The 22,405-nt window shown below is 46.8% G+C and overlaps 2 protein-coding genes across 5 annotated transcripts; one reads left to right on the forward strand and one right to left on the reverse strand.

Moving 5' to 3' along the window:
* The first annotated feature begins 344 nt into the window (after positions 1 to 344).
* LOC102794954 (6-phosphofructo-2-kinase/fructose-2,6-bisphosphatase-like) lies at positions 345 to 14,394 on the forward strand. Of its 3 annotated transcripts, none has more exons than XM_087834383.1 (14): positions 345 to 770; positions 7,993 to 8,118; positions 9,225 to 9,321; positions 10,050 to 10,116; positions 10,330 to 10,404; positions 10,483 to 10,539; positions 10,828 to 10,949; positions 11,594 to 11,801; positions 11,890 to 12,036; positions 12,122 to 12,226; positions 12,476 to 12,605; positions 12,820 to 12,882; positions 13,056 to 13,120; positions 13,382 to 14,394. In XM_087834383.1, exons 1-14 carry the CDS (start codon positions 686 to 688, stop codon positions 13,439 to 13,441), a joined length of 1,407 nt encoding a protein of 468 aa, XP_087690509.1. In that variant the 5' UTR covers positions 345 to 685; the 3' UTR covers positions 13,442 to 14,394. The 3 variants fall into 3 exon arrangements, with proteins under 3 accessions (XP_087690509.1, XP_087690511.1, XP_087690510.1); XM_087834385.1 differs by lacking the exon at positions 345 to 770 and adding an exon at positions 1,110 to 1,214; XM_087834384.1 differs by lacking the exon at positions 345 to 770 and adding an exon at positions 5,278 to 5,845.
* A 1,138-nt stretch (positions 14,395 to 15,532) lies between these two features.
* ndnl2 (necdin-like 2) lies at positions 15,533 to 20,752 on the reverse strand. 2 transcript variants are annotated; one of them, XM_035914561.2, is made up of 11 exons: positions 20,674 to 20,752; positions 19,508 to 19,568; positions 19,092 to 19,211; positions 18,940 to 19,003; positions 18,551 to 18,630; positions 18,377 to 18,471; positions 18,009 to 18,088; positions 17,876 to 17,918; positions 17,725 to 17,787; positions 15,980 to 16,094; positions 15,533 to 15,897 (listed from the first exon to the last, which is right to left on the reverse strand). In XM_035914561.2, exons 2-11 carry the CDS (start codon positions 19,553 to 19,555, stop codon positions 15,796 to 15,798), a joined length of 810 nt encoding a protein of 269 aa, XP_035770454.1. In that variant the 5' UTR covers positions 19,556 to 19,568; positions 20,674 to 20,752; the 3' UTR covers positions 15,533 to 15,795. The 2 variants fall into 2 exon arrangements, with proteins under 2 accessions (XP_035770454.1, XP_006806355.1); XM_006806292.3 differs by having other exon boundaries at positions 20,681 to 20,736.
* Positions 20,753 to 22,405: the final 1,653 nt, after the last annotated feature.

The raw sequence follows: 22,405 nt of genomic DNA on the forward strand, positions 1-22,405 counted from the left end.
GCACACTGTGCATGTCCACCTCAGAGACGGTCACCATGGCAAAGGGTCTGACTTTTAACTCTCTATGACGTAAAAGCCTACGATGAGCCGTCTGCGTAGATTTTGCGTGTTTAACGTCAGCGGTGAGTTCTGCCTGACTCTGAGTCTGCTGTCCTGGAAAGTGAAAGCAGTGCAGAGGGCCTCAGGGGCCCATCGGGGGTCGGAGGGTGTGGGGGTTGGGTGCATTCCCGCCGACAAACAAACCAGCTCCTTAACAGCCAACAAGCACGTGACCAAGCGTCCTCCACACGAAACAGTCCCGTGACTTTCGGGTAACAGTGTCGGGGGCCCCTTTAAGACTCTGTGACAGGATGACGGCAACGAGGTGAGAGCAGAGCGCGCGCAGCATCACGACGATCCCCACAGGAAGGACAAAGAGGAGGAGGAGGCGTGGCGCACGATGGGCGCGTCATTAACGCACGGCTCGTGCTGATGTTTACGATGACAAAGAGGCGTGAGACGTTAAACCTGCAGGACTAGTTAGTCTGTGACGAGGACCGGCCTCTCCGCTCCGCCCAGCACCGCCTGGCGGGCTCCACGCTGCCTGAGCGGGCAGAGACACGCACCGTGGCTGCATGCAGCAGGCGCGGAGTCACAACACACGAACAGATATTGCGACGCGGTGAGCCACGAGCAGATCTGCGGGATGATGAACGGAGAGCGGATCGCAGCAGCCGGAGGAGACACGCAGGGGGCCGCGGGGAGGACGCTCCGGTTCCAACGGCCGCACGGTGAGTGACGGGCACGCGCGCACGCGCACTGCGCATGACCGGGATGTAAGAATAGCAGCCTGGTTATGTAATAAAACAAACACAAACACACACACGCGCTCTTATTTCATTCATTCCCGCAACACACTGTGTGCGCGTCACCGTGACGCAAACTGTGTCATTGATTAGTGGGCAGAGGGCGTGATCATCATCATCATCATCATCATCAGGAATACTGTTAAAGCCAATCAGCGTGCGCGCGCACACACATTATATAAGGACTGCGATATATCGGGCCTGCCGTGAGCGCGCATATATGTCACAGCGCGCGGCCTTTGAGCTGCTGTCAGGCATGTGCTGGGTGGCGCTGCTGGTTTGATAAGACACGACCCGCGTGGGGAATGGAGTCCAGGGAGCAAAGCGCGCACGCCATGCGACGGCGGCGCGTGCGGTGTGAGAGCACAGGTGAGGTTTGTTTCCCTCATTCGGAGAAACGCACGCGCTGACCTCCCCCAGGTGGCACACGTGACTCATTTTTGGTGAAAACACCTGAAGTCTGGCTCGATGGTCACGTGAAGTGAGAGCCAATGCAGGGCCGGATCCGCTGTCTGAGAGGCCGCGGGCAGAAATCCGAGAGTGGGCACCTTCTAATGCTGGAGGAGTGGACGACTGTGAGCCTGCGGGGGGAGCGCGTGCTCGCCACTTTTATTTTTGTAAAAACGCAGCCTGACCAGCAGCAGGTCCTGTCTTTGGACGATGGATGTTCTGCAGTGTGGTGGCGTGGGTACAGCTGACTGCAGGGTCAGCATGTCTTCATCGCCACCGTGTCAGTGCTGGTTTCACTCCTGTGAGAAGAAGCAAACATGTAGTTGAGAGCAGGATCACCTGCAGTGCGTCATGTGGTCAGGCCTGACGAATGGTGACTGATGTACGCCGTGCTTTTTTAAACTTCAGGCCATGGTCACGTATAAAACCAACAGCAGGCTGTAGCTGCTCGTGTCTAAGAATATAGTAAAATGTAAATTTCCTGCATGCTTTTGGCTTCACTTTGGTTAATGACGACAAAGTTCACATCCCGGCTGCAGGGAGGTCGTTCCACTCTGAGGTCTGTTTGTGTGTGACCGACGCTCTGTGATGGTTTCTGTCGTGTTGACATGATTCAATCTCGCTCCGAGCCGTCTGTGGCGTGTGCAGCGCTTTTAAAAGACGTGTTTATGTTGAGCTGAGTATAGCAGTGACTGCTCGGCTGTTTGCTGTCGTGTCGATGAAGTAACTCGGTCTCCGGTCCAGTCTGGTTTCTTTTTTAAACGAATAAATGTGACTTTTGTCCACTCCGAGCTGATAAAATTCCCAAAGGCATTTTTGGTCAGTTTTCAGTCCTGACTAAACACAGACACACTGCATGCCTTTCACACGCTTCCTTTCATGAAGGAAGGAAGAGGCATGAAGACAACAATGCTTCACTGGTTTTTACTGAAATCTGACCTGTGGATGGACTCAGTTTGTGTCCATGTCAGTCAGAAACACTCAGGCGGAGCATCTTTGCCGTGTTTGGTGTAAACCACTAAACTACAGAGCCACTGAAACATAAATGAAGTACTCAGGCCTGGAAATAAACTTTAAGTTGGCAGAAGAAACGAGCTGTTTGCTTCATTAGTCATTTTTTTAAACCTCTGTGACTGGAAACTGATGACCTCTGACCTCAGATTCTTTGGTTTTTAGTGTTCGGCTCACTGTTGAAGGAAACTGACGTGGGAACAGAAGCGTGACTTCGTAGGAAATGTTCTTGCTCAACGTCTCTGAGCTGTTGATGACTTGAGCAGATGTGCGTTTCACATGTGACCCAGCTCCTGTTTGCTCACTGCGAGTTTCAGCAGCGTAAACATCAGCTGCAGGAGCTGCTTATGTTTACTGACTGTTTATATGTTCTGTCAGTAACACACATCATTAACATTTTAACTTCTGTGTAGAAGCTGTAGTCAGACCCAAACCACTAAAATGGTTTTTCCTTTATTTAACTCTCATTTATTTGTCCCCAAAGTTCAAATAAAAGCGAGTGATCCATCCATGCATCCATGTTTCTGTGACCGTGGGAAGCTCGAGTACCCGCCGAAAACCCACACAGACAACAACACGCAAACTCCACACAGAACGACTCCAGCTGGCCACTGGTGCAGTGGTGCAGTACTGCACTGGTGCACTGGTGCACTGGTGCAGTGGTTAGCCCCGCTGGCTCACAGCGAAAAGGTTGTGAGTTCAGTTTCAGTTCTGTACAAAGCTTCGTGTCTGCTGCAGCGTGCAAACAAGGACGGTAACGGGATGGTTGAGCTGTGTGCAAAGGTCCACGTGTTGGTCTCACCTTAGATAAGCTTTCTGTTTGCATTCTAGCTTTTATGTGTTTATGACATCATCACGCTGAGGCAGCGAGTGGAAGCCTCTGTCTCCTCACTCCTCAGAACAGCGGGCGTCCTGTCGGCGAGCCTGTAACGCCTGTTTGCTGCCGTCCTGTCATTTACTGCCATCTTGTGGCCACTGTTGGTTACTGTCGCTGAATGCTAGCTTTGACAAAAAAAATTGTCTCTAATAATTACGTTTTTGTGGGGAGTGACAGTCATGTCAGGTAGATTCAGACCTGACTGAAGACCTCAGTTTCCCTTCTCACTTCCCTCTTAATCGCTCTCGCTCGCCCTCTTCTGGTGTAATGTCTGCTGAGCGCCGTTTTATACACTTACGGTAAAGCAACATGTTTATAATTATTATAACGTCCCTCCTCTGTCTGTCTGCGTCAGTCTGTGAGACAGAGCAGGACAGTAACTCGACTGTCAATAAGAGCCGTCTGCTGAAAGGAGATAAACTGAGATAACGAAGGGAAAAGTTTTTTAATGTCGCTTAACTTGCAAAGGCATGACGTTCAGTGCAACAGTCGTGAGCCAATTTCATTTCTCTGTATTCTGCCGGAAAATGGATGTAAGGATTTATTGAAGCATGTTGGGATTAAAACATATCAGGCAAAAACTGATTTCTGTGAATGTAAAATGAATATTTTGGTTTGATCGCCTTTATTCAGCAGTCTGAAGTCTCTCAGGCAGATTTCTGTCATTTAAGTGTCTCCAGTCATTTTTCTTCAGGCTTCTAGAAGGACGTTCGGAGCTCTTCTCAGAATGTTTCTGCTTTTTGCTCTCCGTGATGATCCCTCACTGCTGTAATAACGTGGAGGTGTGGACTCTGTGGAGCCCAGTCTGATGGCGGTGTTTCTCTGTTTTCCTGCCCGGGTCTATTTTTACTGCAGGTGTTCTCCTACCAGTCAGGTGCTTTGCAGATGGCTTTAAACGGCCGCTGCATTTAGAAGTTTTAGCAAACACCACTCGCTCCACTGCAGCCTGAAGCATGACAGAGCCTCCTCCGTGTTTCACAGACGTCTGCAGGCTCTCACCAAACATGTCGGCCGAGGGCTGCACGATTACTTGTATTTGATGTCCCAGAATTAAATGAGCCATCAAAGCAAAGGCAAGCCAGGCGCTCCCTAAATAAGCAGCCGACCACTCGTCTATATGAGCCAATCACAGCCTTTCCCTGCTCCATGCAGTGTGAAGCTTCTGGAGCAGTAACACTGAAAATGTATCTGTGTGGCACTGCAGACATGGTGTTTGGTAAGACTTCATCTTTAAGGCAGCTGATATTAAACATGAAGGCATCACATGCAGAGTGCTGCAGGGTTGTGTCAAAGACTCCATCAACATAATTAATGCATTAAAGCCAACGATGCAGCTCAGACGTGCTGAGGTCACCAGAGGCTTTTACAGCAATGCAGAGATTTGTTTACAGTGTAACACACATTTTGTTAATCGTGACAAATAGTTGTGGTCTCAGTATTGATCACAATGATGGCGATCAGCAGTTAAGCTGTAACTGCCTCTCCTCTGGGGTTTGTCCTCCATTCTCCGGTTTCTTCATTTATTTATTTAATTTTTTAACGACACACTGAACACTTAGACATGCTAAGATTTTATCCAGTAGCTCTTTGGAAATTCGTTCATCGGTGCAAAAATACTGTTTTCTGCATGTCAAATGGTCTTTGGCATGTTTTGTGACACATGAGTCGTAGTAAAGTGCCTGGAGTTGGGTTCACTGAACGATTCATTGGTCAGCAGTTAAAACATTCCTCTGAAAATGGTCAGGTACAAGGAGTGGACTGAAAATGGAAGAGAAAAAAACAGGTTTGGCTCCTTGGAAGCAAAATCAAGACGTATGTGCAGCGCTGTGGTCACGTGAAGGAGGAGTAATGATGGTTACTGCAGAAAGGTCAGGATGTCCAGGCTCAGTCTGCTCGTTTCTTAAAGTGTGTTTGTTTGGTACAAGCTGTTTTCCACACATGCAAAAACATGACTGCCTCTAATAATCACATTTAAAATGCATTTAATGAATCTGTGCAGCAGAAGTTTTCTGCTCTTGTTCCTTTTTAATTACGTGTGTGTGTGTGTGTGTGTGTGTGTGTGTGTGTGTGTGTGTGTGTGTGTGAAAGAGTAGTTATCTCAGGACTGCATTTAAATACAACAAACCAGTCAGGCACCACCCACATGGTTGATATTCATGAGGACCGAGGTCATGTGACACACACACAGGGCTCGGCTGCTTTCATTGGGCGTCAGCTGATAGAATCACAATAGAGGCGCTCAGCATGGTTGTTACCCGTTTGTCACGTTACACCACTTCCTGTGTGCCGGGACAAAGTTTACCGCAGCACATGCTGATTGGTGGATGACCTCATCGTAGAGTCTTTCACTGACTGACAGGCCAGCCGACCAATCAGAGGCACCGCATCCTCTGCCACAAACCAAACAGGTGTGTTCGCTGCTGAAGCTCCTCCCACTCTGATGTGGTGTGAGTAAGTTCAAAATCTGAACACAGCTGGGAGAGCGCCTTTATCCCGTCCTCCTGTTCACAGACGCACACACACAGCGTAGATACAGAGGACAGGTTCACACACACAGACACACACCTGGCTGTTGAAGCCATGTCGCAAACACTCACTCAGAATCCTCTGGAGAAGACCTGGGGTCCATGGATGCAGAGCAGGCTGAACAGACGGCGAGGCTGTAAGTACACAAGCGCACACATGCAGCACATGTGCGTGCACACACACACACACACACACGTGGTTTGCGTTGTGATGCCTTGTTTTGCTTTGACATGCTGATACTTGTGCGTTTTCTTCTGAACAGCTTGTGTGGATTCACCAGGTGTGTCTGTGTGTGTCTGTGTGTGTTTGTTTGTGTGTGTGTCTGTGTGTGTGTGTGTGTGTGTGTGTGTGTGTGTCTGTGTGTGTCTGTCTGTGTGTGTGTGTCTGTCTCTGTGTGTGTCCTGACGGCCATTCACCCTAAAGGGTCGCTGTGTGATTGCGTTGCGGTCAGACAGACTCAGATCGTCAACAATAACACGACAAATGTGCATTTAAAGAATTTTGTAAAGTACAAAGTGAAACTAAACATCTAAAGAATCACAATAACAAAATATTTTGAAGAAAAAGTTACAAAGTATGAAAACTGGCTGGTGGACAAGTGTGTGTGGCGAGGCTCAGCCAATGAAACGTCAGGGCCACACGTCTCTGTTTAAGCGGCAGCGCAGAAAAAAACACCAGAATCATTTCTAGCTTATGATTGGATGGCAATTCTCCGATCTTCACCCTCGATTAAAGGAAAAATTCCCACCACACAGTTATAACCTGATCAGTGCAGGAGTGTCTGACTCTGACCTCAGAGCAAGGCAGCAGAGCGTGTAGCTGCTTCTCTGTTGTAACGTCCACATTTCTGCTGCTGATGTGACGTCTGAGCGCACGCAGACGGAGCAGCTGTCAGAAGAAGAAACAAACGAATGTCAGGTTCCTCTGAGATCTTCCCTGAAGCTTTCACTCAGACGTGTTAACATTTTGCAGCTTTGTAAGCATTAAACAAGCAGCCTAACAATGAGGGGGGGCGACAGCAGCGGGCAAACACCTGAAGAGGAAACTCACCGTTCCTCACCACACGTGAACAACCAGTGCTCACTGCTGCTTTCTGAGTGCTAAAGTTTTGATTTGGATCCTTTACCAAAGTAAAAGCACAAGAATACGTGTGACGTTTCCCTGTGACGGCTTCGTCTGTGCAGTCAGTGTGTCTGCAGCCTGAGCTGTGGAGGTGTCACAGGATGAGTGGTTTTAGGGTGATTTATGGTCTTAACATTATTTTCAATCAGTAATCAGGTGTGATGTATTTATATACAACAGACACACAAACACAACGTGCTTTACAAAAGCCAACGACAGCAAATAAAACAGAAATCAAAGAAATGATCAGTGCTGATGTGGGAAAAAAAGGAAAACACAGTAAATGAGAAGAAACAACAGTAAACTTCACACTGAGTTCAGCTGCACTTCCTACTTAAACTGCAGTAAAGTGCAGAAACGTTGTGAAACAAACAGATGAAACTGAAGCGATGACAGAAGAGAGAAGCTCGCCATGAGCTTAAAATCACCTCCTTCCTGTACGGCGAGCGCGTGTCTGTGGGAGGAAAGATTACAGCCTGTGACTCTGAGAAATGACTCGCGGTCAGACGGTGTTCCTTCTTATCACCAAAGTAACATTTAGTCCAGCTCGAACCCTCCGTGGTGCACTTGTACTGACGTCAGAGAAGGAAAGCTGTGCAGTCAGACGAGATGAGCCGAACATCGTTGTGTTGTTGCTGCCTCTCCTTCACAGCCAGGCGTCAGCTCCTCCCACTTAACCTTTTCACATCCGTTTAACGTTTAGATCAGGATCGTACGGAGGACGAGGCTTCAAAGAAATGAATGAAATAAAAATGAAGTAATTCTAATGTCTTTGATACATTTTTACACCAAAAACATAGAAATTAATTTATAAACATTTACTTAAATGTATTTATTTTTTAAGAGAACACCCAACAACCATATTTCCCCTTTAAACAAGCACTTTGGCGACAGCGGGAAGGAAAAACTCCCTCTGAACAGGAAGAAACCTCTGACAGGCTCAGGGAGGGGCGGGGCCATCTATAGAGATGCTAGCATTGTAATGTAGCTGGAGTATTTTGCAGGTTTGTGTCAGTATTTATACGACTGATGTGTTTGAAATGTTCGTCAGACTTCAGATGGTAAAACTTTTACGGCTTCTTTGAGACGTCGGTGTGTTTTCCTCCTCGGACGCCTGCGCTGGTCACCTGTCGTCACCGTCTTTGTGTTTGTGCGTTTCAGCCTCGGTGCCCCAGTTCACCAACTCCCCGACCATGATCGTGATGGTGGGCCTCCCGGCACGAGGGAAAACCTACATCTCCACGAAGCTCACCAGGTACCTGAACTGGATCGGCGTCAAAACCAAAGGTATCGGCTGCCAGCGCGGGGCTAAACTGACACAGCAGGTCGTCACACAGGTGGAAACACACCTGTTAGTGTGAGCTGTTCCTCGTTAATGTAACGCAGCTCATGTTCACAGGTGATTTCTGTAAACCTTCAAACAGACACGCTCGCTCTGACTGAGCAGCAGAGTAATAACGTTTTTCAGGTCAAAGCTTTGTGAATAAACAGTCATGTTACAAAGATGCAGATGAGAGCAGAGGAACTTTTTGGCCGCGGCGTTTCTGGCTGTCCGGACTTTATTTGGTCTGCTGTGTCCAGGGCGCTGAGGCCTCCTCAGGACTCTGAAGGTGCTCTGCAGTATTTGACACCAACATGTTGGCAGCACATCCTTCAGAGGATCCCAACACTGTCAGATTTCAAGGATCTAAAAAGTTCATTACAGCCAGCATGGATCTGATGAGTCTGATGACATTTAAATGATCCTCGGTCATGACAGCTGTAAGCTGTGCACATACTAAAAAATCATTTATCTTCTTCATCAGTGCAAAACTCTGTTATTCTTCATCTGCTGTCCTGTTCACAGTGAAGCTGTACAGTTTTATGGAGCAGAGCTATGCAGGGTGGGCAACTCCAGGCCTCGAGGGCCGGTGTCCTGCAGGTTTTAGATCCCACCCGGGGTCAACACACCTGAATCACATGATTAGTTCATTACCAGACCTCTGGAGAACTTCAGGACATGTTGAGGAGGTAATTTAGCCACTTGAATCAGCTGTGATGGATCAAGAAAACATCTAAAACCTGCAGGGACACCGGCCCTCGAGGCCTGGAGTTGCTACCCCGGGTTTATGGGGACGGACTGACTGCTGGAGCCTCTGCTGGATGTTAGAGGAACTGCAGTTTGGTCTTTTTCAGCCGTCTGAAAGCATCGTGGGTTAGAACGTGTGCTGCTGTCAGCCACAGCTCCTTGTTCGTGTTATAATCCTTCACGGCTCGTGTGATGATCACTGCTAAAAGCAGATGGCATCCTCATTAGCATGTTTAGCTGTAAGTTTAGTCTCACCTCTAATCTCTGAGCGTTGTTAGCTCATTGCTACTGTTGGATCCAGTCACTGTCGTTCTCTGTGTTCCAGTGTTTAACGTGGGGCAGTACCGCAGACAGGCCACGTGCTCCTACAACAGCTACGAGTTCTTCAGACCCGACAACGAGGAGGCCATGAAGATCCGCAGGTACGAACCCTCACGTGTGCCACACCTCAGCATTGAGGTGTTTTTGAAACCCACAGCATGTTTCTGCAGAGGAGCCGGACTACGTCGTCATTTTTAAAGTGCTCGTGAGCAGTAAGTGTCCAACTCTCTGAAGGTCTTTAAAAGTTATTGTTTGGACATTTGCTGCTTTTTCTCCCATTTTCAGTCCAGTTCTTGTAGCTGAGCTGTGAGACTGAAAGTGACGTATCAAATATTCATTTTCAAACTTTGTTTTTAGACTTTTGTTGTTGAGTCATAAACTGGCCTTAAATAATCTGTGACACAAAGTGAGATGGGAGCAGGTCACTGCAGAGCTCACGGTCCACGATCTCGGCCCCTCAGGTTCTTCTTCTTCTTCAGTCGGTCACACTGACCTGTAACACACCACAGCGCTGCTCAGCTTCCATCACGCTCCAAGACGTGGAAACAAAAAAACACATTTGATGTCCTGCAGATAAGATGAGCTTCTGTAGCGCTCACAGTGGTCAGAGCACAGCAGTATTTAACGTGTGTCAGACTGTAAACACTCACTGCTGTCCAGCTGGTCTTTGGCATGAAACTCCACACATGTGCACGTACGTGGAAATGCAGCATGAACGGCTGAAGCTGTTTCCTACTTTCCTACCAACGTGTAAAGATATGAGGGGTGAGTCCCGCCTGCTGACGGTGTCATACATCATTAATGTGTCGGTTTCTGTGTCTGCACGCAGGGCCTGTGCCGTCGCCGCCCTCCAAGACGTGTGCGAGTACATCAGCAGGGAGCAGGGTCAGGTGGTGGTGAGTCAAACTTTCATTTCTCGTTTAAAACAATAAAACCAGAGTTTCCTCCAAACTGCTCAGCAGCACATTTCTGTTTGTAGTGGACGCACAAACACAACATTACAGTGACAAATCAGATCTCCCTAAAACGCTGTGAACACACGTCATCACATCGTTGTGTGCGGCTGTTAAAGTCGGTCAGTGTGGTCTTATTAAGTTTGTCTCTTGAAGGTTTTTGATGCCACGAACACCACGCAGGACCGCAGAGAGGTCATCCTGAACTTTGCCAAAGAAAACGGCTACAAGGTCAACTTTCTTTCTTTATTGAAAATAGAAACGTGTTGGTCAAACTCTGTGACAGCTTTCGTTTCCCTTCCTGTTCAGGTTTTCTTTGTGGAGTCGATATGTGACGACCCCGACATCATCGCTGAGAATATTAAAGTAAGTGAGCCGCGGCGCTGCTTGGAGCCGGGATCCGCTGCGCTTTCAGTTTGTTTTTGTCGGGCTGAAGCGAGCTCGCTGTGCCAGCCCGCGGGGGTCTTGGCAGGACCTGGACGGGTTTTTGTTCCACAACAAAAGCATGTGGAGAAACCCTTCCTGCAGCGTCCGTTTCTCTTGTTTTCTCTGCAGTTTGGCTCGTTTCAGACTTGGTGTTGTGCGTGCAGCTCACGTCTCTCTCAGCATGTGCGCTGCTTCAGTCCTGACTGTTCTCTTTCTGCCTGCAAACAGCAAGTGAAGCTGAGCAGCCCGGACTACGCCGGCTGTGACAAAGAGGAGGCCGTGGCCGACTTCCTGAAGAGGATCGACTGTTATACGATGACCTACGTCCCCCTCGATGACACCAAGGACAGGTGACTGCCTCTGCTGTCAGAGTCACATCCACACCTCGTGGTTCAGCGTGGAGGCAGATCAGCCACACGCTCTGCTCATGCTAAACTTAATAAGCTTACAGAGAATTTGAAACTCCATCATCATCACATCGATCACTCTGCACAGTCGATACTGGTTTGAGTTGATGCCTCTGAAGCCCAGTAAATATGACAATATGTTTAAATTGTAATAAATTGTGGAGCGAGAGTTTTACGTTGGTCCAGTGGTTGCACGAGCCAATAACACGGCAGGATTCCTCACATGACTGTGGCTCAGGAGGCTGAGCGGTTTGCCCACTAATGGGACCGTCTGTGGTTGAGGTCTGAGTCGTCCCTGAGCGTCGGTCACACTGAGAACAAACAAAATACGTGTGCATTAAGTACAAATGTAACTAAGTACAAATGTAACTAAGTACAAATATGATGGCAGAAGAAATGAACAACTTTAAAGATGAAATCTTTATAGCAGCTTCACATTGATGCATCGCTGGATGACGGGTTGTTGGTCCTGCGTCTTCGGACTGGGCGATCTGTCTCTGTTACATAAACGCACCGTCGTGTCCAGCAGAGGGCAGGAAGTAAAGAGGGCTGACACTTCTGGGTCTCTTGTCCTCGTCTTTCTGCAGGAACTTGTCTTACATTAAAATCTTCAACGTGGGCAGCAGATACCTGGTGAACCGGGTCCAGGACCACATTCAGAGCCGGATCGTCTACTACCTCATGAACATCCACGTCACCCCAAGGTCCATCTACCTGTGTCGCCACGGTGAGAGCGAGCTGAACCTCGTGGGTCGCATCGGAGGCGACTCTGGGCTTTCCTCTCGCGGGGCAAAGGTTAGTTTCTTGTTTTGTTTTGTTAAATACACCTGTGGTCTCGGTTCATGTTGTTGTCAGTGAGATTTGTCTCTGGCGTGTCCGTCAGTTTGCCAGCACTCTGGGCACCTACATGCGTGGGCAGTGCATCAACGACCTGAAGGTGTGGACGAGCCACATGAAGAGGACCATCCAGACCGCGGAGGCTCTGGGAGTCCAGTACGAACAATGGAAAGCTCTCAACGAGATCGACGCCGTACGTAAAGAAACGGCCGCTTCACGTAGATGATTTCTGCTCGTTTGTAGGAGACGAGTCTGACTTCCTGTGCGTTTCGCTTCAGGGGGTTTGTGAGGAGATGACGTACGAGGAGATTCAGGAGCATTTCCCCGAGGAGTTCGCGCTGAGGGACCAAGACAAGTATCGCTACCGCTACCCTAAAGGAGAGGTGGGTGTGGACCCTGCTTACACCTGCTGGCCAGCAGGGGGCAGCTGCTCTGGCTGTGTAGTAGGAGTCACTGAGTTTAGGTCTCTGTTGTATGTTTTACTGAATAAAACATTAAAGTGATTAAAAATAAATAAATCTGGTCCCACTTTGAGTCGGATAATAAATCCGAGTGTTTGATGACAAGAGGAGCCTCGTCCAGCTTCACGCATTGACAGCAAAGTGTCTGATGTCTAACTGTGTGTGTCTCAGTCGTACGAGGACCTCGTTCAGCGTCTGGAACCGGTCATCATGGAGCTGGAGAGGCAGGAGAACGTTCTAGTCATCTGTCACCAGGCAGTCATGAGGTGTCTGCTGGCCTACTTCCTGGACAAGAGTGCTAGTAAGTGGCTTTGCTGAGGCTCGGTGATTAAAACCAATGTTGTTCACCCTATGAACGCACTGCTGCACAAGATCACATCACATTTATCTTTCACAGGATTTTTTTGATAATGAAACAAATAAACAATGACAGGTTCCCCGAGTTTATTCCTCTGTGGTTAGTGCTGGCAGCAGTCACACTGTGGATAAACAAACATTTGTGTCTCTGTGTTCAGACGAGCTGCCGTACCTGAAGTGTCCTCTGCACACGGTTCTGAAACTCACTCCAGTCGCTTACGGTCAGTCTCGCCGCCTTCTGCCTCTGACTTTAACGTCCTCCTGTTGCATTAAAACAAGCTCTGCAGCGTAAACTAGCAAACACAAAGTAAGATGATGAAAGTCGTTTTTAAACGGCGTGCTGGTGGAAGAAGTCACGGCGTGCAATCACAGCGTCCGTCTGTTTCTCCCTCAGGCTGCAAAGTGGAATCCGTCTTCCTGAACATCGAGGCCGTCAACACACACAGAGACAAGCCGGTGGTAAATATGAAATATGATTTTTCTTTTAAACACAAACGGCTGAACACAAGTCATAGAGTTAACGAAACCTGAGACTGACCGAGGTGCAGAGGAAGCGCGCACACTCTGTGCTGCTCAGAAAGCCGAACATGAACTAATGGTTTTAATAAATCACAGGTGTGTGTGTGTGTGCGCGTGTCGTACAGATCAGTAAATGAAGCAGCCTGCATTGATTCAAACGCTGCGACTCTGCATCAGACTCAGTTTGACTTTCTTTCCCAGAACGTCGACGTGGACCGAGACCCGGCCGAGGCCCTGGAGACGGTGCCTGAGCACATCTAGAGGAGGCCGGCAGGGAGCTCGTTTTTATTCACTGGTGGAAAGTGGCCTTTTATTGTTTTTTAATTGAAGTAATCTTAGAGATCATCGCTGTTGTGATTGTTGCTGTTGTGACAGTTTGAAGCTTCACAACACTGAAAATGAGACGTTTCTCTGTGGTAGCCTTTCCGTTGTCGATGCACTTTATAACGCAGGGCCGAGGCCGGATGAAGAGGAGGTCTTTTCTACTGTGAGGAAAACAAAGTAGTGCTGAACATGTGCCGGGGGTCTGCGTTACCGTTTCCCCTCCTCGACTCTTCCTCACCTGTACCTGTGCTGTAACCAGTGTCAGTCTGAACCGTCATTGTAGGAAGTTAACTGTCCACGCTGACACACACGTGGTGCTGGTTACCGTCGGCGAGTAGAGCGTCGTTGCAGAAGCGAAGCTGAAAGATCCTTAAAGGACAGGTTGATGTGATTTTTAGAGTTGCTGAAAAAGTTTTTATTCCTGGCAGTAAAACCGTCATGTTTGCTCTGGTGGTAAATGTACCAACACTTCTATTCTGATCTAACCGACTTCTTAAAGCCACATTCACCCATTAAAGCCGGACTTCCACCATCACGCCCGTGGGCCTTCTTCCAGAAATAAAACTCTGAGTCGTGTGCCTGGCGCCTCGATGCTGATAAAACACCCAGAACACGCGCTCGAAAACATCAAGAAAACACTTGATGATCATCAGGAAAAGTTGAAACAAAGTCAAGACAGAAAGCAGTTTAAACGCATGTAAAGCTGGAACCCAGCTATCGCCACCTGGTGGCCTTCAGACAGAATGCAGGTGGATGCATCCATGTGTTTACCGTGTCTGCGCCTCAGACTGTTTTTTCTGATTACCCTCAGCCTGTTCAGAAACTGATGATAGTTTAATGGTTTAATCTCTTTTTAAACGGCCCGCGTTCATTTAAAAAAAAAAAAAAGATGGAGGAAAACGACCCCTCCCCGGATATCCACAGGCGATATAACCTGAGGGGTCGGTGATTCAGCAGGACTGGCTGACAGTGTTTGGATGAATGTGGTTTTCAGTATTCTTCATTGTAAAAGATCAAACAGAAACGAGGCCTTCGAAGCACACGACCCATAACTCCTGCTAAAACATGAGGGGACAGCTGGTCCTGTAACTGCCCGATACCTCAATGTGCCTCATGAACACAAAATCCATGACTGCTCTATGCACCACACACTCGTTAGTGGGGGAGGGAGGTCTGGTGCATCTTTTTTGTTTACACTGACTGTTCGTGGTCCTGATGATGTGTCCGTCCGCTGTAGTCCTGCTCTTTGTCTCCTGGACTCGCTGATCCAGGATCACTGGTATCATGAACTCACCTCAGGCAGGTTGATGTTAGGAGGGCGAGTGGTTCACTACAGGCAGCACAGACTGGTGTCATACTCAAAGTCACTAAAGATAAAAGCATCAGTTAGATGCTGGAATCGAAACGGCTCCATCCTGTGGTCATTAGAGGGACTGCGTTTGTGGGTCCAAGCGTCGGATTGCTGCTCGGATGAAACGCTAAGAACTGTGCTGCAGGATTAACAAGCTTCATGATAATAGTGAAGCCAAACACCTGCGTAGGCTTCTGGTTAGAGCCACCACCCGTGTTAACACCTTCAGGTGTTCTTAATAATAGCAAACAGGATCAATAAGCTGATGAGACTAAATATACCTCAAAGCCTGCAGTTTAGGGATGTGCTCCCCTCAGAAACTGTAGAAAAACTGCACATTTTCCAGAGTAGGTAGCCCAGGGCATGTTTAAATCGAGGTTACCATGGTGATATGCTGTAGTTAGGTGAGCCAGGTTCATGATACCAGTAAACCTGGATACCGACTGACGCTATTACTCAGATGTGATTGGAGGCCTCTGTGTGCTGGTGTGAAGCATTGTGTTCTGAGTTGTGTAGCAATAGAAAATCAAACCGCCTCAGGGTTTCCTCGTTTCCACAGCGTGACAGTTTTACTGTGAGTGGTAGCAAACCTGCAGTGTTGAACAGTAGAGTAACCCCGCCCCCGTGCCGCTGTGTCACCAGCAACCAGTCAAATCAATGCAATCACTGTTGTTGGATCAATTATAAAAACCTTTATTTTATAAACGTGAAAAAAACCTGCTGTTACGTTAAAATCCAGGCAATAAAATCTAAATGGATACTGGACATTTGTGTTTTTTTCTCATGTTTAAAACGATTAAAGAGGCTCAGACGGGTCCAACACGAGGCCCTAATATAACCGGGATTCACACTGTAACACGATCAGTCTACAAACGCTGCTGGAGCAGCTTCTCTTTCACACACGATAAATAAAAAGAAGACAGGAGAAGCTGTCAGGTGGTTATCTCTGACTGCTGCTGCTGCTGGAGGCCTGGCTGGAGTTGGGGAGGGAGTGGGCCTGTCGGTACTGCTGAGTCCAGGTCTTAGGGTCCTGTTCATGAAGCTGAGATCAGACACAAGGAAAACATCATTAGCAGCCACAGCTTCATCTGCAGGTGTAGGCCTGCTCTGCTCAGTGAACTTACTTCACCCATGAACTCCAGGATTTTGGCTTTCGACACCTCTGCGTCGGCGCGCTGACCCCAGCGAAACTCGTGCTCAATGGGCTCCGTGTGAGGGATCCGCACGTACTCCAGGTACCTGCACACAAACACGCACAAACACACAGAGGAATCAAACTGAGCATTAACAGAAAAGATGTAAGTAAATGAGTGAGGAAGTCGATATAAACTGAACGTGAGCAGCGAGCTGCTCTTCACATCTTCTAGAATAAAACATGATCTTCCTGTAAACTAAGGTCGGGCGACTGAAACGTCCAGCATCGATGCTGATCATCACATCTGGTTACAGAAGTCGAGGCCTCCCTGGACCTGTGATCGCCCGCCTGATTATTTATGAGCTGACATATAAAACTGCAGATAAATGAAAACTTAAAGCAGTAAAGAGACTTTGGGGAAAACCCATCAGCCACATTATAAGTGCTGATGGGACAGATGGGCCGTCCACCATCTGTGACAATAACAAATAAATTCAGCCTCCAAATATCTATGAGTCTTAAATCCTTATCAGCCGGGTCACTTACAGATGTTGTGCCTGCTTCCACTTACAGCTGTGGGTTTAATTTCAGGGTGAATGAAAATTTCACACTCTTCTTTTTTTCCTTTTACATTTTGATGAAAACCACTTTAAAAAAAAAAGAAACTCGACATCAACAGATCCTTTTAATCCAGACTGAGGAGTAATCACGTTAAATAATCATTCAGTTCCGATATGAAACATCAGTGATGCTGCCAGCATACAGCACGGAAGTCTTCAGGTTGGGAAACGTGAATTACAATACAGCGAGAAACAAACGCTGAAGGAAAAAAGCCCTTTATGAAATCCACTGCAGCCTGTTTTTGTAGGAAAGCGATGCATTGTTGGAAAACAGACGCAGAAAAGTAACTGAAGACAAAATGTCAAAGAAATGCGAACCGAAACACAACACGCGGTTTTCTAACAGGGGTGTTCTTCCCACCTGGCAAACCATCCTACCCGTTGTTTCTGCGCATGCGCACAACACAAAATTCAGTGGCAAATTGTCCTACCTTTGTTAATAACAGCTACACACATACTCTGACAGATAAAATTAAGTGCCAAACCATGCTCCCTTTGTGAATGTTACCTATAAGCACACTTTAACAGGTAAAATGAAGTGGAAAACCATGCTGGCTTTATGCATATGAGCTACAAGCATACTCTGATGGGCAAAGTTCAGTGGCAAACCGTCATACCTACTTAAATTTGTGCTGGAGTTACTCTGTGACAGCAGAAATGTGCATAAACTACTTACGGTAGGACGTTTTGCCAAAGTAGGATGGTTTGTCAGAACACCGGCATAAAGTTTGGGAATGTTGGAGGAGCAGGTCCAGGCACGGTGCTGCGGTGCTCTGGCCTCCTGCGCCCTCCTGCTGCTCTGTGGTGTGGTATAAACCAGCGTCTACGGTCTGACAGACGCTGGCTCTGAACACACCAGTGCGCTACGACTACAGCGACCCTGCCGGGCTCGAACCCGCGACCTTCTGCTTACAGGGCGGTGCCTTTAGACGCCTGAGCCATCGTCAGACTGCAGGACGCAGCTACTTCACACCCGCCCTGTGCTTTCAAATGTGGGGGAGGGGTTTACATGCTATCGGGTAATCAGATTACACCCAGTTCAGCGCAGTAACTTCACATCTTGATCAGAACTTTAAACTGTCCACGGTTACCACGGTGACAGAGCCCATCCTACCTTTGACGCACAAACTCGTCGGTGACCATCTTCCTCACATCACCAAACTCCTCGTGCTTCTCTCTGCGCACAGCAAACAGAAACGTTTAAAGTCAGATTTGTGCCGACTCCTGACGGGCAGCTGGGCGCCGACTGAGGGGCGTGGCCTCACCCGGGGTCCACGCGCAGCTTCTTCAGAGTGTTCCAGATCAGATCTGCACGACGAGGGAAGACAAACGTGTCAAACTTGTGTCCTTCCACAGATCAACTCGCCTTTGTTTTAGTTAAGGAGGACTGAAACTCACTCTCTCTGACGACGCCGCCTTTCATGAAAATGACGCTGAGGATCGCTAACAGCAGACCCATCTTTGGATTGGACGGGCTCCTACAGGAAACAGACACTTGTTACACAAATGCAGGTTTTCTGATGACGCACTGATGTTGGCTGTGTCAGAGTATAAAACACGCAGGTGTTCAATAACTGAATCCTGCTGCTCAGCGTTTAACTGTTTAGGTTGTGATGTAACACATGATGTCACCACTAGATGGGGCTGCAGTCTCTGCCCACAGACCTCTCAGACTGCACACAGCGCACACAAGGACACAAACATTTGTGCTGCTGATGTTGAGACACTCGTTTCCCCGGTTTATGAATATATGCATGAATACTCACCTGATCGGCGAGGCTTTGTCAGGCGTCTCCAAATTATTGACCAATATGTACATTTTATTTTTAGGGTCGATTTCCACCAGCTTCAGGCCGAACACCTGGACAGAGCAGCAGAGCGCAGCGCTCAGACAGTTTCACTTGCAAATCGAGACGCCGATCATCTCTGACTCTACAAACCTGGTCAAACGTGCGCGCCGCCCTCTTTAGGATCTCGGGGTAAATGTTTCGGTAATCCTTCACCACATGTTTCACCAGGTCTGAAACGGCACAGAGGAGACGTTATCTTTCATTACTGTGCTTTATACGCGTGTCTGGGACATCCACGGCTGCGAGCAAGGTTTTAAAACCCCTCAGACTCACAACGTCGTCTTCAGAGCCCGACACGACACACTGAGCACTTTTATTTTTCAAACAAACTGAAGCAGCCTGTTTTCGTGGCACACTTCTGTTCCTTAGCACTCAAACTGTTCCCCCCCGTTTGATTTCACAGCTGATATAAACCTCAGAGGGGTTTTCAGTGGAAAGCTGCCATGTATTCAAACGCTCCCTGGCTGCTCGGTCTGTACCTGCTCGCCGTACAGGCATCTTCTTCTGGTCCTTCACCAGGAAGTACTGCACCACCTCAGCAGTCTGCAGACAGACGAGTGACAGAAAAAAAAATTAAATACATTTTACTGATCATTAAGAATCAAACTCTGGATTTCTCCTTGTTCTGCACCTTTTGGTCGACCTGTGCAGGTGTGAGCTTCTCCAGCCCTCTCTGCACCTGTGACGTACTCGGCTGAGTGAAGGTCGCATCCTCATCCTCATCCTGAGCCACCAAGTTGCCGGTGTGTCTCTACGTGGGAAAAATGTACATGGAGTCAGTATCTGTGAAACTCACTGACACCCTCAGATTCAGCTTATGTTTCTGTACGGTAACTTTGACTTTCATCAGCTGGCTGTCTAAAAGCTCTGGGACAAGATGGAGACACGATAAGGTTCTTGCAATAATCGCCAAACACACAGACCTCCACAGGGTCAACACCAAAAACCATCAAGTCCAACCAATCAAAGCTATTAGTCTCATTACTGTAACAGTGCAGACACTCGAAGTGAAAAGAATTTCTTCTGTGGTGGAAACGAAGGACTTACTCTCTGAGAGGAGCTCTGTGTGCTGGACGGTCTTTTCCTCTGCGTCATGGCGACACACCGCCTGATAAAGGAGACAGGTAGGGTGAACAGATGTCCCTCTTTAGGTTGGACTGCACAGCATTTTTCGTCCTGGCCCCCTGCACCACATCTCGAATGGTTCTGCAGTACATGCACTTTCCTAAAGTCTGACTTTCACATACATGAAGGGGGGGCTGTTTATTGTTATCTGAAGAGGATCAGCCTGTCACCAAAGGTCATTCTGTTTGCAGCTTTGCACAGCAGGAAATTATGGTGTGAGGTGATACGTCATGTGCATCATCACTGGATTAAAAATGGTAAAATTGCCAGATGTGTCTCGAAGAAGGTTTGTACGGTGGCCCTGAGAGGCCAAATGGACTGCAACTTCAGAAAACACTTGCAAAAAGAAAACAAAACACAACGGAAATCGGAAAAAACACAATGGAAATGTTTCTGGGGAGACAATAACCCGACGGACCAGTTGCACGAACCAAAACATGCTAACAAGCTGGGACTGGGAGACACTTCCAAGAAGTGGATGAGAGGTAAATGTGCAGTAATCATATGACTCTATTAATACTACAGATATCTGGAATATACATACATGTTTTGGTTCGTGCAACTGGTCCGTCCTTCCAAAAAATAAACATTATAGAAGTTATAACTTAATTTGAATGTTATTGGTTGAAATATGTGCTTGATCCACAAGCCCCTCAATGCAGTGAAGAATCCTCTTCACCCTCTGCAGGAAAGCAGCCCACAGCATGTTTACCAGCCTCCGTGATTGGCTGTTCCGTCTCGTCGTTAAAATCTAAGTACCGTAAAAACCTGAGTCTGTTCATTTCTTTGTAAGAGAGCAAACCAAATGTTAGACTCAGCGCTGACCTGTCCCACACAAACACATTTATTCTGTTAGGACCTGATCGCCGGAGCTACACCGTGTGTGTGTGTGTGTTTCGGCGCGTTTTAAACGAGAAAGTCTGTAGGCTGAACAAAAACAAAAACCCGGAAGTGACCACAGATCCTTAACGCGAAAACCAGAGCAGACAGCGTTGCTAACTCCGTGCCCTGAAATACCCGGATTTCCCGGGATAAAGCGTGGCTATCAGACGCTTCAAATAGTCTGTATGTTTTAGAAAATGACTCACTTCTCACCTCCACCCGTTCCAAACGGTCAGATTCCCGCTAATGGGGCTTGTAGGCGCCTGCTGATGACGTCATTTGCACTTGCCGTTTTTCCTTTCCGTTTCATTCGGCAGAAACGTCGTTGGTTTCACTCAGTCACTGTAGAAAAGTCATTGTTTTCATCCATTAATTAAATAAAAATTGAGTGGTTTTATTTATTCCCCCTGTGACAGTTTGATGGTTTATTATACCGAGAAATTATTTTTATTTTACAAATTCGCCGGAATAATATTGTTCATTAGTTTATGTGTAAAATGACCTAATTAGCATAATTACTAATGAACAGAAATATGAACGTTTGATAAAAAGATAAATAATCATACTGATATAACTCATGACATAACACGCACACAGGAGGACAGGCATGAGAAACTACTGAAATTTATTCTACAGACGAGCATATTTAAAATGAAACTAACAGGAATTTCAGAAATCCAAGAGAAGCTTCATACTTTATTCAATTAAATTGATATTTCTTTCAGACCTCTGCAACTGTTGACTTTTCTTCGGCTGTTAGCTTCTGTGATTGGTAGGAAGAGCACATGTGTAATTTTGAAATGAGCTTATTAACTTATCAAAAGCCTTTTTATAATAAGTTAAAAAGTCTTCTCGGCATTAAAGTGTACCAGCCTCTGTATGAGATAAATATAAGTGTCCATATTAAAGACGAAGCTACAGACCCTTTCATCCAACTATGAATATCTCCATGTAATCTTCTGGATGAGGAAAAATCACTTTCATTATTATTACTTTTTAAAATTATAATTAAAGTCCCGTGTTTATTGTTGCGCCAGTCTGATTGAGAACATAACATTTCTGGAAAAAAGTGCTTCAGTTTTAGAAATTCTTGATTTGAACAGTTTCAAAAGTAAAATACTGTCTGTACTTTTAATTCATCACCATTTTTAATGATCATCTTTGGCTTTTTATTTACCTAAACGTTGTACTACATGAGATTTTAGAGTTTTATTGAATAAAATATGCAAGTCACAGTAATTGACGTGTGAACAAGAAGCACAAACGTTCACCGAGGCATCTCTCTCTCTCTGAGCAGTAATATACTGTTAAGGGAATAATATTCAATTTTTATATAAACACGTAAGAGTGGATAACTTTGTAAACAACCGGACATGAATAACTTGAGGTTATTACATAATAGCAGAGTTCTCTCTTCCTCTTGAAAATACTTTCCTTAAAGATTTAGCACATTTTAGGATCAATAAAGGCAGAAATGTAAAACTGAGGTCAGAGGTCAAATGTGAGATGATATTAGGATGCAACTATGATGTGAGAGTCACCATATACCAGTATCCTTTCCTCAATGTAGCCAGTACGAACAAACAAGCAGACTCTTAAGCACAGTTTTAAAGATAAAAAAATGTTTTGTGAAAGTTTGACTTTATTTAACCTGGAATAAGAAGTCAGAGGTCCAAAGTACCACAATATTTACAATCCACATGTATGATTCCTTATTTTTATCCACGTCCTTGTTATTGTTGTCAATATGAACAATGGGAAAGAGAAGTTTAACATAGCACTATACAGCATTATTATCATTTTGACCTTCAGATCGATCCACTGACCTTTGAGACGTCAAATGTGGCATATTTCACGTTTTATGTTACTTTGTAGATTTTGATGATACACATCACACTTTTAGGAAAAACTGGGGGGGAGGGGGGGGGGGGTTTGGCC

This window comes from Neolamprologus brichardi, chromosome 20, assembly GCF_056152115.1.
Source record: "Neolamprologus brichardi isolate AB-2024 chromosome 20, ASM5615211v1, whole genome shotgun sequence".
Lineage (NCBI taxonomy): Eukaryota > Metazoa > Chordata > Actinopteri > Cichliformes > Cichlidae > Neolamprologus > Neolamprologus brichardi.

Excerpts from the sequence above, each read along its gene's own strand:
- LOC102794954 (XM_087834383.1), top strand. The coding sequence starts at position 686 with ATGATGAACGGAGAGCGGATCGCAGCAGCCGGAGGAGACACGCAGGGG. Across the intron at positions 10,405-10,482 it reads CCAAAGAAAACGGCTACAAG|GTTTTCTTTGTGGAGTCGAT; the intron begins GTCAACTTTCTT and ends CTTCCTGTTCAG. Across the intron at positions 13,121-13,381 it reads CACACAGAGACAAGCCGGTG|AACGTCGACGTGGACCGAGA; the intron begins GTAAATATGAAA and ends TTTCTTTCCCAG.
- ndnl2 (XM_035914561.2), bottom strand. The coding sequence starts at position 19,555 with ATGACGCAGAGGAAAAGACCGTCCAGCACACAGAGCTCCTCTCAGAGA. Across the intron at positions 18,472-18,550 it reads CGGCGCGCACGTTTGACCAG|GTGTTCGGCCTGAAGCTGGT; the intron begins GTTTGTAGAGTC and ends TGCTCTGTCCAG. Across the intron at positions 17,919-18,008 it reads AGGCGGCGTCGTCAGAGAGA|ATCTGATCTGGAACACTCTG; the intron begins GTGAGTTTCAGT and ends CTCGTCGTGCAG.